At 37.8% G+C, this 12,814-nt stretch overlaps 1 protein-coding gene across 1 annotated transcript in view; it reads right to left on the bottom strand.

Annotated features, from left to right (window-relative positions):
* Window positions 1-12,814, bottom strand: part of DNAJC13 (DnaJ heat shock protein family (Hsp40) member C13) — a 108,850-nt gene that overhangs the window by 38,307 nt on the left and 57,729 nt on the right. Inside the window, exons 27-33 of the mRNA XM_037143890.2 lie at window positions 12,034-12,138; window positions 10,246-10,448; window positions 9,086-9,170; window positions 6,384-6,538; window positions 4,425-4,470; window positions 1,619-1,773; window positions 117-318 (exon numbers count right to left, since the gene is read on the bottom strand). Coding sequence (XP_036999785.2) covers window positions 117-318; window positions 1,619-1,773; window positions 4,425-4,470; window positions 6,384-6,538; window positions 9,086-9,170; window positions 10,246-10,448; window positions 12,034-12,138 — 951 coding nt within the window. The remainder of the gene's footprint in view (window positions 1-116; window positions 319-1,618; window positions 1,774-4,424; window positions 4,471-6,383; window positions 6,539-9,085; window positions 9,171-10,245; window positions 10,449-12,033; window positions 12,139-12,814) is intronic.

Here is a 12,814-nt window from a genome sequence, read left to right on the forward strand (position 1 = left end):
GAGGGAATACTTAAGGAAACTATCGTCGTTCTTATCACAGAAGAAGGAAATACCCAGAAGTGACTGGAGGCTGTTTTTATATTTTTAAGAAGGCAGAGATCATTCTGCTAACTTACCGGGTCTTTAATTGGCCAATCTGGAAATCGGAGTGTATCACAAAGTTGTTTGAGGTAATAAATATTACAAAATAGTTCATTTTCTAGTTGTGGATAGTTGATAACTGGGATGGGACAATACTGATAAAGTGCTCTCGTGTTACTCTGAAGACGAGGAGTGAAATCAGCAAGGTGGGCAGCAATCTTCTCTATCATGAGGCGCCTGCAATTATAAAAGTCTCCAAGCATTATGAAGGAATTATTTGATTTTAAAGAAAAGGCTAAGACAGGTAATCATGCAAGATAATTACACAGATCTTCTTTAAGGTAACTCAGCTATTTAGAATGTCCTCAGAATGTTACCCAGGGTATTCTAAACTTACTATGTAAAAACTCTCAATGGAGACCACAGAGAAAAAGGCTGGTATTACCAGTCCTTGCTATAGAAAAAAACCGGTCATGAGATGGTCAAATGATGTGAAACCTGCACATGGGCACAGCCAGGGGACTCAAACTAGCTGTCACCCCAAGGAAGTTCCCTGCACGGTGTTTATTTTAGGTAATTTACCACAAGCTGGGATCTAGCCCTCATTTAAGCAGAAATCTGATGTAATCAGTATGCAAAGAACTGTATCTTTTAGATGGGGGAAGCATATTAATCAACCTAATCAATCTAAGCAATCTCAGGAGAAAAATATTACACAGAAAAACTGTGTTGTAAACGTCTTCATACACCTATACACTTTCACCAATGAAAAATATGACTATCATACAGAATATATTCAAACTGGCAGCCAGCACATACCAAGCCTATCGGTCAACCTCTCAGAGAATCCAAATGAAAACCAGCGGTGAAGTCAGCCAGAGGAGAAGGACTGACTGACTGAGAAGACCGACTTCCGTCACCCAGCTGAGAGGACAGAGGTGTTCTCCAGAGGCGGCCCTGACGTGGCAACTCTCCAGTGCCCAACCTGTCCTGCACAGAGGCTGCCTGAACACTGACATCTGCTTCTGGGCCTCTCCTTTCTCCTGGTTTCCACAGGTTTTGCCTACAGCATTCTCCTCCTAATAAGGACATTTGTTGGGAGTGTTAACTTCTACACTAAGGTCAAAATGTTCTGGCTATGGAGCCCTCATTCTAAAATGATTTGGGGTATCTGTGGGCAGGTCCATTTTATATGGGCATAGTTTTTAATTGGTGGAGTACAGTTCTATTTCCAAATACCAAGAAGTATGTCTTGATTTTATCTCCATATAGTCCACAAATATATGTTAGTTCTTTCCCTAAAATTCAACCAGGTCTACAAATGGACTTAAGAAGCAGCAGTGACAGCAGGGTCTACTTTATATAAAGCTCTACTAAGGTCACAGAAATTTTGTCAAATCACGTCAGAACTGAAAAGAACTTACTGCTTTTTCACTTATTTGGCACCAATAACTATTATGGCTTTAGATTATTCAACCAATAAAAGCAACAAGAGGCAAACATTCTGCATATAAAATACAGTCAACTGGCTACTTACCTCATTTCACTGCTCCAGATTGCTTCTGGAGTGTCAAATTCTCCAAGAAAAATCTCAGAAAACTTTTCAGACTCATAATTTTCCAAGTAACAAACCATTGCTTCTGGTAAAATGTGCCCAAGTATACTTCTTTGAAAAATATCTTGTCCTTTTGTCTTTAAAACAAAACAAAATGTAGTCAGAAACACTAAAGCTATCTTTCCATTTTCCAGTGAGAATTTAAGAAAAGACAACTGGAGCAAACTGCTTTTGTACTTTGGAAATTTAGAAATATGGTAAAATGCGAAATGAAAGGTTTCTGGTATAAACCGGCTTGGCAATCGCTCCGAGGTAGAACTAACTCCCTCCGGCCCCATGGCAGCCTAAGTCCTCAGGGGTCAGGGCTTCCAACTAGCCTTTGACGGTGCAAAACAGTAACAGACAAACCAAGGATGACGTAGAAAAGATTTCTATCAATTATTCTGTGTCACATTGTTGGCTGCGGTTCCTACCTGTACCTGTTTCTGTTTCTGAAATCAAATCAGTCCAAAAAATCAAGATCTTAAAAGAGTCTGTCCTCGAGAAGGGCGGCTAGGATCTAGATGGAGAATTTCTATTCAAGTTAGTATAATTAACTGCACCAAAACCCCGTATTCTCTGGCTCGCCAGATGGAGTCAGGGTAATGATCGCACTTAATCATACTAAATAAACGCGTTTCTTTACCCGATGCAAATAAAACCCTAAAGACACTAAGTACTTCTCTTACTTCCTCCTAGGCAAACAGAGAATGTTTTATTTCTCTAGGATCATGAGATCCTATGAGAACATTTTCAGCATATTATGCTTTATCATTCAAGAAAGGTAAAAACACAATTGAAAAGAGACAGGGCAGAGGTAGGGAGATCCAAACATGGTTTTACAACTTAGTGCAAAGGAAAAATAGATTATGAATCTTTTTCAGGCTCTTTGGTAATAATAAAAGCCATAAATTTACTACACGTTAAACTTTGGGGTAAGGAATTGCTTGTTCTGTTCTTTATAATACTATTATTTAGTAACTCCTACAACCAGAGTTCTGCTATAATCAAACACTGCTTTGCCCTGGCTGGTATAGCTCAGTGGATTGAGTGCCGGCCTGCAAACCAAAGGGTTGCTGGTTCAATTCCCAGTCAGGGCACATGCCCGGGTTACAGGCCAGGTCCTTGATGGGGGTCGTGCAAGAGGGAACCACACAATGATGTTTCTCTCCCTCTCTTCCCCTCTGTCTAAAAATAAATAAATAAAATCTTAAAAAAAAACAAAACAAAACACTGTTTCATTGTAGTTATTGTTAGGTGAAATGACATATTGGATTGGCCAAAAAATTTGTTTTTTTTCTGTAGTCACGCTTAGTTGTCTTTAACTTCATTTGAAAGACTCTGTTATTGTATTGCGACAACTGTCATATCAGTGAGCGTTTTTTTAAAAGTTATCAGAATTGGTGAATTTTTGTGTACCCATTTTAATATTAAAGACAGAAGAAAATATGTAACAGTTTCAGCATATCACGCTTTATTATTTTAAGAAAGATAAAAACACAATTGAAATGCAAAACAAAAGTTGTGCAATGGATGGAGAAAGTGTTGTGACTGACTGAATGCATCAAAAATAGTCTGTGAAGTTACACACTGGAGATTTCTGGCTGGATCGTGTGCTCTATGGTCCAGTAGAGCAGCTGAAATATTGACAGCAATCAAACTGGGACAATAATTGAGAATAATCAATGCTGTACTATGAGGGAAATAACTGACATACTTAAAATATTCAAATCAATAAAGTTACTGGTGAAAATGAAAATTCTTCCTTCTATGGAAAAAAACTACACAGCCTTTTTGACCAGCTCAGTATATAATATCTCATATAAAATCTGAGAAAAAGATTACATGTACACAACTGCACACACAAAAAGGAAAACAAAATGCCCAAAATGATTAATACTATGTTAAAGTGATAGCATTAAAGGCAATTTTTAAAGACTCTTTTATATTCTCATTTTCTTTGTATAAAGCTGTGAAAATTAGACTATCACAGCCTTCTCTTTAATATTATTAGACAGAGGCTGTTTTCTAGTGCTTCAGTGTCTGTCCTACAAAACATGCAGTTTAATCTAGTGTCAGGTGGTGTAACATTCCCTGCTCCGTCTCCTAAACAACGGTCTGGTTTGGGTTTATTATTCTGCTCGGAGCAAAATCTGAAAATCAATGCTCCCTGAAAAGAGCCTAATGGAATTTGAAACACCCTTCAGTCGTATGTTGACAGTAACGCACATATTCAGTTCCAGGTTGTCAAAGCTACCAGAGTCTCATCTTTTCTCACTTCCTCCTTTTCCTTCTCAGTAAAATGGCAGGAACACTTGAAAGCAGCTAAAAAATTAAGTCGCTTCAAAAAAGAAACTTAACACCTCTGCCATCTTGGAATCTGAACAAAAAGAAAGCTGAAGTCGTAATGAATGTTAGCTGATTATCTGAGACCAGGCGTTGAATGAATTATTTATGAAAATTAATCCAAATCGCAGGCAAAGGGAACAAGTTACATTCAAAGTGGTGTCAGGTTACAAATGACAGCTTCAATTTCAGTATTAAGTCTAATGGCAACATTTACTTTCGTTTAAAAACCATTAGCTTAGACTTTCCATATGTAAGGTACCACAAGGAAACATACATGACTAAAGCAACCGCTGCCCTCAAGTGCTCGTACCCTAGTGAACGGACACAGCTCAGGAAACTTCGTTGCTGAGACAGTTTACCCAGCATGAGATTTTATATTCAAAGGATTCATCTGGCTTACCTCCTCTGACTTGAAAGCCTGTTTGGTATGTGTGTACTTCAAAAATCTAGGGGGAAAAAAAATTGCTTGTCAGACACTGGAATTGGTCTAGATTTAGTAACCTTAATTTTCTAAAGATGAGGTCTTTATATATAAATTAGAGCCATAAAAGGGAACTTATAAATCCACATTGCCAAGATGTTTAATAACTAATTAAGCCAAGAACTTAAATGATTTAGAAAGGTTTTAAAATCATGGTCATATTATCCAATTTTAGGGAAAAAAATGAAAAACTACATGCACGATATAAGTATGTTTACATTTAATATGTATATTAACATACTACACGATACAACTCTTATACTACTTGGTAAAGTGGTAACTTCCTTCTATTCTTCTAATTTCTAAATTTTCAGACATATTAACAACTTTTATAATGAAAAAATTTAATAAAATCAATGATATACTCACACATACACACAAAATCAATTCATCTCTCCACATACAATTTAAACAACATTTCACTGGAGTTCTGTCTGGCCAAGGTGGAGGTGTAGGTAGATATGCTTCACTCCCTCACACAACCAAAAGAAGCATAACAACCAATTTAAAAACAATAAACAATCAAACTACCAGAAAATCAAGCTGCACAGAACTCCAACAACCAGGGGAGTTCAACACTCATCCAGTAGGTGCGCCAAGACAAAGAAATATGGCCCAATGAAAGAACAGACCAAAATTCCAGAAAAAGAGCTAAGCGACGAAGAGAAAGATAACCTATCTGATGCAGAGTTCAAAACACTGGTGATCAGAATGCTCACAGAAATGATTGAGCTTGGTTGCAAAATGACGGAAGAAATGAAAGCTACACAAAGTGAAAAAAAGGAAAATATACAGGGAACCAACAGTGAAGGGAAGAAAACCGGGACTCAAATCAACGATTTGAAACAACAGGAAGATAAAAACATCCAATCGGAACAAAATGAAGAAACAAGAATTCAAAAAAATGAGGAGAGGCTTCGGAACCTCTGGGACAACTTTAAATGTTCCAACATCCAAATCATAGGGTTGCCAGAAGGAGAAGAACAAGAACAAGAAACTGAAAGCTTATTTGAACAAATAGTGAAGGAAAACTTCCCCAATCTGATGAAGGAAATAGACTGCCAGGAAGTCCAAGAAGTTCAGGGAATCCCAAAGAAACTGGACCCAAAGAGGAACACAGCAAGGCACATCATCAAGTTACCCAAGATTAAAGAGTAAAAGGGAATCTTAAAGGCAGCAAAAGGAAAGGAGATAGTTTCCCACAAAGGAGTTCCCATTAGACTTCTCGTAAGACTGTCTGTCAGCTGATTTCTCAAAAGAAACCTTACAGGCAAGGAGGGCCTGGAAAGTATTCAAAGTCATGAAAGGCAAGGTCCTACATCCGAGATTATTCTATCCAGCAAACCTATCATTTAGAATGGAAGGGCAGATAAAGTGCTTTCCAGATAAGGTTAATAAGGTAAAGGAGTTCATCATCACCAAGCCATTTTACATGCAATGTTAAAGGGACTTATCTAAGAAATAGAAGAAGATCAAAAACTATGAACAGCAAAATGACAAGAAACTCACAACTATCAACATCTGAACCTCAAACACTAAGCAACCAACTCCAACAGGAACAGAATCACAGAAATGGAGACCACAGCGAAGGTTATCAGTGGGGAGAAGGAGAATGGGCACTGGGGGAAGGTAGAGGGAATGAAAAGCATCATTGGTAGGCATAGAATAGACAGGGGGAGGTTACAAACTGTATAGGAAATAGAGAAGCCAAAGAACTTATATGTACGACCCACTGACATGAACTAAGGTGGGGGTAGATGCTGGAGGGTAGGCGAGAGCAGGGCAGATGGTGGAAAAAGGGGAGAAATAAATTGGGACAACTGTAATAGCATAATCGAGAAATGCACTAAAAATAAAAAATTAAAAAAGAGTTCTCACCGAGCCACAGGAAGCACATTGGAGCCTGTGTACATCATGATGAAGAAAAACACTCCACTAAGATAAAGACGAGGTAGCTGCGGGTTATCCTGCATGATGTGGTGTAACAAAATAGCCACCTTCTCAACAAGGATCGGGTCAAAGGTCAGCAGGAGCTAAAAACGAAGTAAATGTTTAGTTATTGAGTTGTAAAAACTTTGCAATATCATCATTCGTTTCAGGTTTATGTATTTTTTGTGCTGAGGTCATAGTTTCTTGTAAGTAGTAAGCTTGTCTCTCACACTCCAAAAAGATTTGAAAGTGATTCATTTTACATTTAATACAAAAATATAAAATATTAAAATCGATCAAAAGTTATTCAAAACAAGTCCAAACATGCCTGCAACTGTCTGTCATGATTATAGGTAAAAATGGTTTCTTGTGTAGGAATCTTATGACAAAAGAAAAAAGAAAAGCAGCTATACTTTGGGTTATTTCAGTTCAGCTGAGTGGAAGTAACCCATCCCTGAAGAATATTTGGGAATCCAAGGAGCAGGGCAGAGAAGAAGGCAAGAAGGTAACCAAATACCAGTAGTATTTTGCTACCAGAAAGGACCAAGGGTGTGGTATCTAGAAATTTGAACTGGCAATACTAAAAGGAAAATCTGAGACCACACTAATGAATGTGGGCTAATAAAAATCATATAACATTGCTAGAATAAATACTTGATAAAAAATTCAGTAAGTTGTATCTTAATAATTAAGTGGCATTTCAGTTTTTTTATAAATAATTACTTCCAAACAATCTCCAATTTGGTGTCAAATGTTACTAGTAAAAAAATATTACAAGAGTTAGGTACTAGCTCAGACTAGATCAAGTTCTAGATTCATGTATAAGACTAAATAGCTACATGTCTTTTTCAAATTAATTTTAGAGCGAGAGAAGGGGTCAGAAAGAGTAAAAAAGAGAGAGAAGCACCCATTTGTTGATGCACTTGTTTACTTATTCATTGGTTGACTCTTGTACATGTCCTGACTAGGGATCAAACCCACAAGTTCAGTGTATCAGAACAATGCTTTAACAAACTGAGCAACCAGGGCAATAGCTATGTCTTTAAGTAAATAGTTTAAATTTCTCTGTGTTCTGGTGTCTTAACCTATTTGACAAGGTATTTTAAGCATTTAGTACTATGACATATTTTCAAGGAAAAAATAAGATACAATAACACAGGATTTCCCTAGTGTTAACAGTGGTTGTAATTAAGGGCAACACCACTTTAACACAAATTAGCAAACAAAACCCCAAAAATATCTGAACCTGTGACAAAACCAAAAGATGCAGGACATTCACTGGTATCTTAGTGATACCTCAGAGCACTTTAAAAATTCTTAAGGTATACCAAATGCTTTTAAAGTCAAATAAGAACAAAAATCTGTACTGACCAAATATAGATAATGTCCCTGAAAATTACTACTCCCTAACCATGCTTAGCATGATTAAGGTCTCTGAGAATACAGAAAAAAAATTTTTAAAACAGCTTCTCGAAAATATTTTCTGAACTCAGCAGTTAAAGGTAGCCACTTTTATCATTTAAATTCTTCTTTTGAATCATTGTAATAGTTTAAATATTACAAAAAACTTTGGTTAATTAAAATAAGTCACCCCCCCACACACACACAAGCTTTCTGTTATGTTGACATCTCCTATATTTGCTTTTCAGTCATCCTTTCAGGGTCTGAAATTCAGCAGCATTTGTGTTCACTTCTTTCCTTTCTGTTCATGAGTCTTGGAAAATGCTTGGGAGAATTACACTTTCCAGGTACAATCCTTCACCTACATACCGAGGGCCCAGAAGACAAACCAAACGCCTCTCAATGTACCGCCTCCCACATGCAGCAGCACAGTCCTCTAGGCGGGGGGAGGGGGAGGTGAGTAGTGGAATATTAGGAAGCAATAACTGCACTGCACTCTCATTCAGGCATCTGAACAGAAATGTACACAACAGAAAAGCATACATATTTTGAAGTGCAGGTATGCTCATATAACAGAACCTGGCAACAACAACAACAACAAAAAAGGTGATAGGGCACTGTTACTACCAACAGACAGGAGGAAAACACTGACCTGAAACTTTTTGGACCTGACTTATGTGAATTTAATGCTCATTTAGAGTTGGGGTAGTTTAATTCCCAAAGAGAGAGAAGGGAAAAAAAGAGACGCTTTAGGATATATCCAACATAATCCCAACTCAATGCTTCAGATCAGTTGCTATCCAAGGAAACAGAGTGGGAAGAGTCACACTCCCAGGCGAGCTGACGGGACAGCACGTGCTTCATAACATACGACCCCCACATCCACACCTGTGGCCTGCGGTGTGCTCTCCAGTATCCCTAACGGCATCAACCTGTACCACACACCACAGCACATCACCTTTCAGGTATTATTACAATGGTGTGGATTTAACCATGGAGAATAAGTAAAACCTTTTGAGAATAATTCTGGAGTATGGCGGCTTTCTGTGACTAGGTTCTTGAATACACACTCTTCCGGTCTATTCAGAGGATCAATTCAATTAGGTGTAAATGAAATAAATATAATCCGGGGCTCAGGCTTTTTGAAAATGGAACAGACTACATGGAAGTGAAACACAGACTGGGGCTTACAGTAAAATTAAACAAAGAAAGTGATTCTCAAATGATCCGTAATTTGTGACATAACTCACCTGGATAATGTGAGGAAGGCAAGCACTGTCCGACAGCAGCCTTTTCACTCTGGGTAAAGGCCGAATGATGGCATTGTCTTGATCCCTAGAAAATAGTTTCTAAGGTCAACTTTTAATATATTTATTAAAATGCATATGACAGAGCATATGACATTCTACTAGGCATGAAGCAGTTACCTTACTTTTTGTTAATGAAGGACTAAGCTCTCATACAGCTGGGAACATGGTTAGGTATTTGGCTTAAATCTATTTGGCTGTTTAATATGACTTCATTTCCTTCCATAAGATTTCCTTGATAAACAGTACCCTAGAAGAGCCAGAGACTCTTATTTATTATTTAATTGATTAAACTCGGTGTTGTCCAACACTGTCAGCGGGTATTTCCCCCCAAAGGGCATAACAAACTTTGTCACATAAATTGAAACCTTAATTTACCTATTCTCAGTATTTTCCAAGTACAGCCTTAATTTAATGCTACATTACTTCTGAATACTATTTATGTGGCTTTAAGTCTGATCTGAATTTTAAAGAGAACTAGAACCATGAAAGCCTCAAGTATTATAAAATCGACAGTTTCTCAGTAATTTCCATCATGAAGTATCTTTAGTATAGTAATAAAACAAAATGATACATATGTGAATGTTTTACAAAGACCGCAAAGTTTCACTCTTAATTACGTCTTAATTACCATTGTCACCGGATGACAAATTCTCACCCTCACGTGTGAAATGGGGCGAGCTACGAGTCCAGACTCCCGCTTTTAGACCTGGAGTGACTAACCCAACAGGCTGGGGCCTGGTACTCGCCGCTGCCTACAGACTGCAGTACACTTATCTCAGAAGTTTACACCTAATTCACACGAGGAGCAACGGTTACTATTGCTAGAATGCAGCTAGCCAGCCTCCATTTAATATCATTATTTGAAGTTCCCCAGAGAAAGATCCTTTTAGCTATTCTGTCAACATAATTTACACATTATTTCTTTATAGCTTTTTCAAAAAGCTCCAAAATTCAAAGCAGCATTCCCCCAGCCACAAATGGAACACCTCAGCTCTGAGTCACCAGAGTAATCCCACGCCATCACAGAGGAAGCACCCTTACGAATGGGAGAGATGTTTAAGGGTCCTTGTTACCCATGGAAGTGTTCAATTACATTTTACCTGCTTGGAAAATATCCACACATTGTGATCAACATGTTCAATATAAGGGTAGCAAGGTCAGTTTCATTTAGCACAGCCTGTCCACTGGCTAACAGACACCATTTAAGCTGAGGTATTGCCTGTAGTGGTCGCCATCCATCCATGCCTTGAGCCCAGCATCTGGTCTTTGCGTTTAACGTTCCTTTGGTCCACAATTCTTGCATCTAAACGAAAGCAAAGCATTATTATTACAATCAAACAAGTAAAGCAAAATAAAAGGGTTTACTCGTGTTTTCTATTTTCTAGTAAATACAGATGACGCTATAAGTAAACATGCAAGCAAGTTCCCTACTAAAGAACAACAAACTTTTGTTGACAAGCTTTCAGGAAACCAAATTTGGCCATTAATATAAGAAAATGACCGTTCAGCTGATTGACCTGCGGAGTATAACACTGGGAGAAATAAAAACAGTAGGCAGGGTGTAAAATGACCAAATCATACAAACAGAAGGCTTGGTCTTTTACAAAATAACTGGCTAAATTCCAAGTGAGACTGGGAGGCTGAGGCTGGGAGGGCAGGATCAAACAGCAGACGTTAAGAGGGAAACTGCTGCCCTGGCAGGTGTAGTTCAGTTGGTTGGCAGGTGGTCCCATCAACTGAAAGGCTGCAGGCTTGATTCCCAGTCAGGGCACATGCCTGGGCTGCAGGTTTGGTCCCTGGTGTGGTCGCATACAAGAGGCAACCCACTGATGTTTCTCTCTCACATCAGTGCTTCTCTCCTTTTCCCCCTCCCTTCTCCTCTCTCTAAAATCAACAAGCATGTCCTTGGGTGAAGATAAATATATAAATATATATAAATATATATATATATATATATATATATATATATATATATATATATATATATATATATAATGGAGCCCTGGCTGGTGTAGCTCAGTGGATTGAGCACGGGCCTGCAAACCAGTCGATCACGGTTCGATTCCCAGTCAGGGCACATGCCTGGGTTGCAGGCCGGTTCCCTGCAGGGGACGCACGAAAGGCAACCATACACTGATGTTCTCTCTCTCCTTCCCTCCCCTCTAAAGATAAACAAATAAAATCTTTAAAAAAAAAAAAAAGATAATATTTTGGTATTATTTTTTTTAAGATTTTATTTAACCCCTGGCTAGTGTAGCTCAGTGGAATGAGCGCGGGCCTGCGAACCAGAGCATCACGGTTCAATTCCCAGTCAGGGCACATGCCTGGGTTGCAGACCAGTTCCCAGCAGAGCACGCATGAGAGGCAACCATACATTGATGTTTCTCTCCAGCTCTCCTTCCCCCCCTTCCCCTCTAAAGATAAATAAATAAAATCTTAATAAATAAATAAATAAATAAATAATAAAATAAAATTTAAAAAAAGGAAATTGCCTTTGGGCTGTACCAGCAATTTTGAATAAATTTTCAGTCCATATATTAAAATTTCCTGTTCATACCATAAAGAAGCATCATAATCTAACATAATTATAAAGCTAGCAATTGTTACATAAAATTCATTAAAAGCCTGAGTGCTACTTCCATAACAACTGCATTTAAACACTAAGGTTTGAAGACATGATTTTGTGTGTGTGTGTGTGTGTGTGTGTGTGTTTTTCTAGAAACGCAAGCCATCTAACCCTGCATGTGGAAATGGAATCCAGAGCCCTTAAAGCTGACAACAATTCAAATGACAGTTTCAAAAAACTCCAACATCTCTATGAATGCCAAGCACAGGGGACTGAGAAAGCTAAGGCTTCCAAAGAAAACTTCCCTGAGACACACACACACCTCATGAAATCCGTACGGGCCGCTCCTCTCTTTGTCTGCGTTGCCGAAGTACCACTCCTTTTCACTCTCTCTTTTCATGTCTGGAGCAGCTTCAATTACATTGCTCTAAGTTTTTAAAAGATTTAGTTATTTTTCAAGGCAGGAAGTTAAGGGAACAGAGGTCATAAAAAGTTATACAGTACTAATTTCTTAGGTTTCATTCCTTTAGAGATTCACCTAAAATTTTAAGAGGCCTTATTTTAAGAGGTAAGGGTTAGTACAAAAGAGTAACTTCATTGTTTACATGCATTTGAAATAAATGGTTCCTACGTTCCATTGGCAATCTAGCCAAATTCAAAGACATCTATATTCCTGAGGGTCATTTATAAATTCTCAGGGCACTAAAATTTTAGTAGCAAAAAAACTGAAAACTGCTATAAAAATAAACATATACCATTAACTTTAAACCACAATGCTCAAAAACACTGAAGTTCTTCTTTTGAGGGAAAAACTCACTACAACTGAAAGTTTCAATAAGCATATGAGATCAGAGTTAAAATGCTAAAAAAAAGTTTTAGTAGTTTTAAACACTTAGTTTCAATCTACTAACCTCATTACAGATAATTCTTATAATTTCATATACTTGTATTTATCAAAATCTAAAACAGAATTTTTATATAAATAGTGTATTTTATGAAAACACCATTTTTAAATACTCTACAGAGAAGGGTTAACAGCAGAGACTTCATGGTTCTAACTCAGACTCTGTCCCTTATTTGTTGACCTTGGGCAATAAATAGTA

Source organism: Artibeus jamaicensis, unplaced genomic scaffold, assembly GCF_021234435.1.
Source record: "Artibeus jamaicensis isolate MK-2021 breed Jamaican fruit bat unplaced genomic scaffold, CSHL_Jam_final contig_519, whole genome shotgun sequence".
NCBI classification, from domain to species: Eukaryota; Metazoa; Chordata; class Mammalia; order Chiroptera; family Phyllostomidae; genus Artibeus; species Artibeus jamaicensis.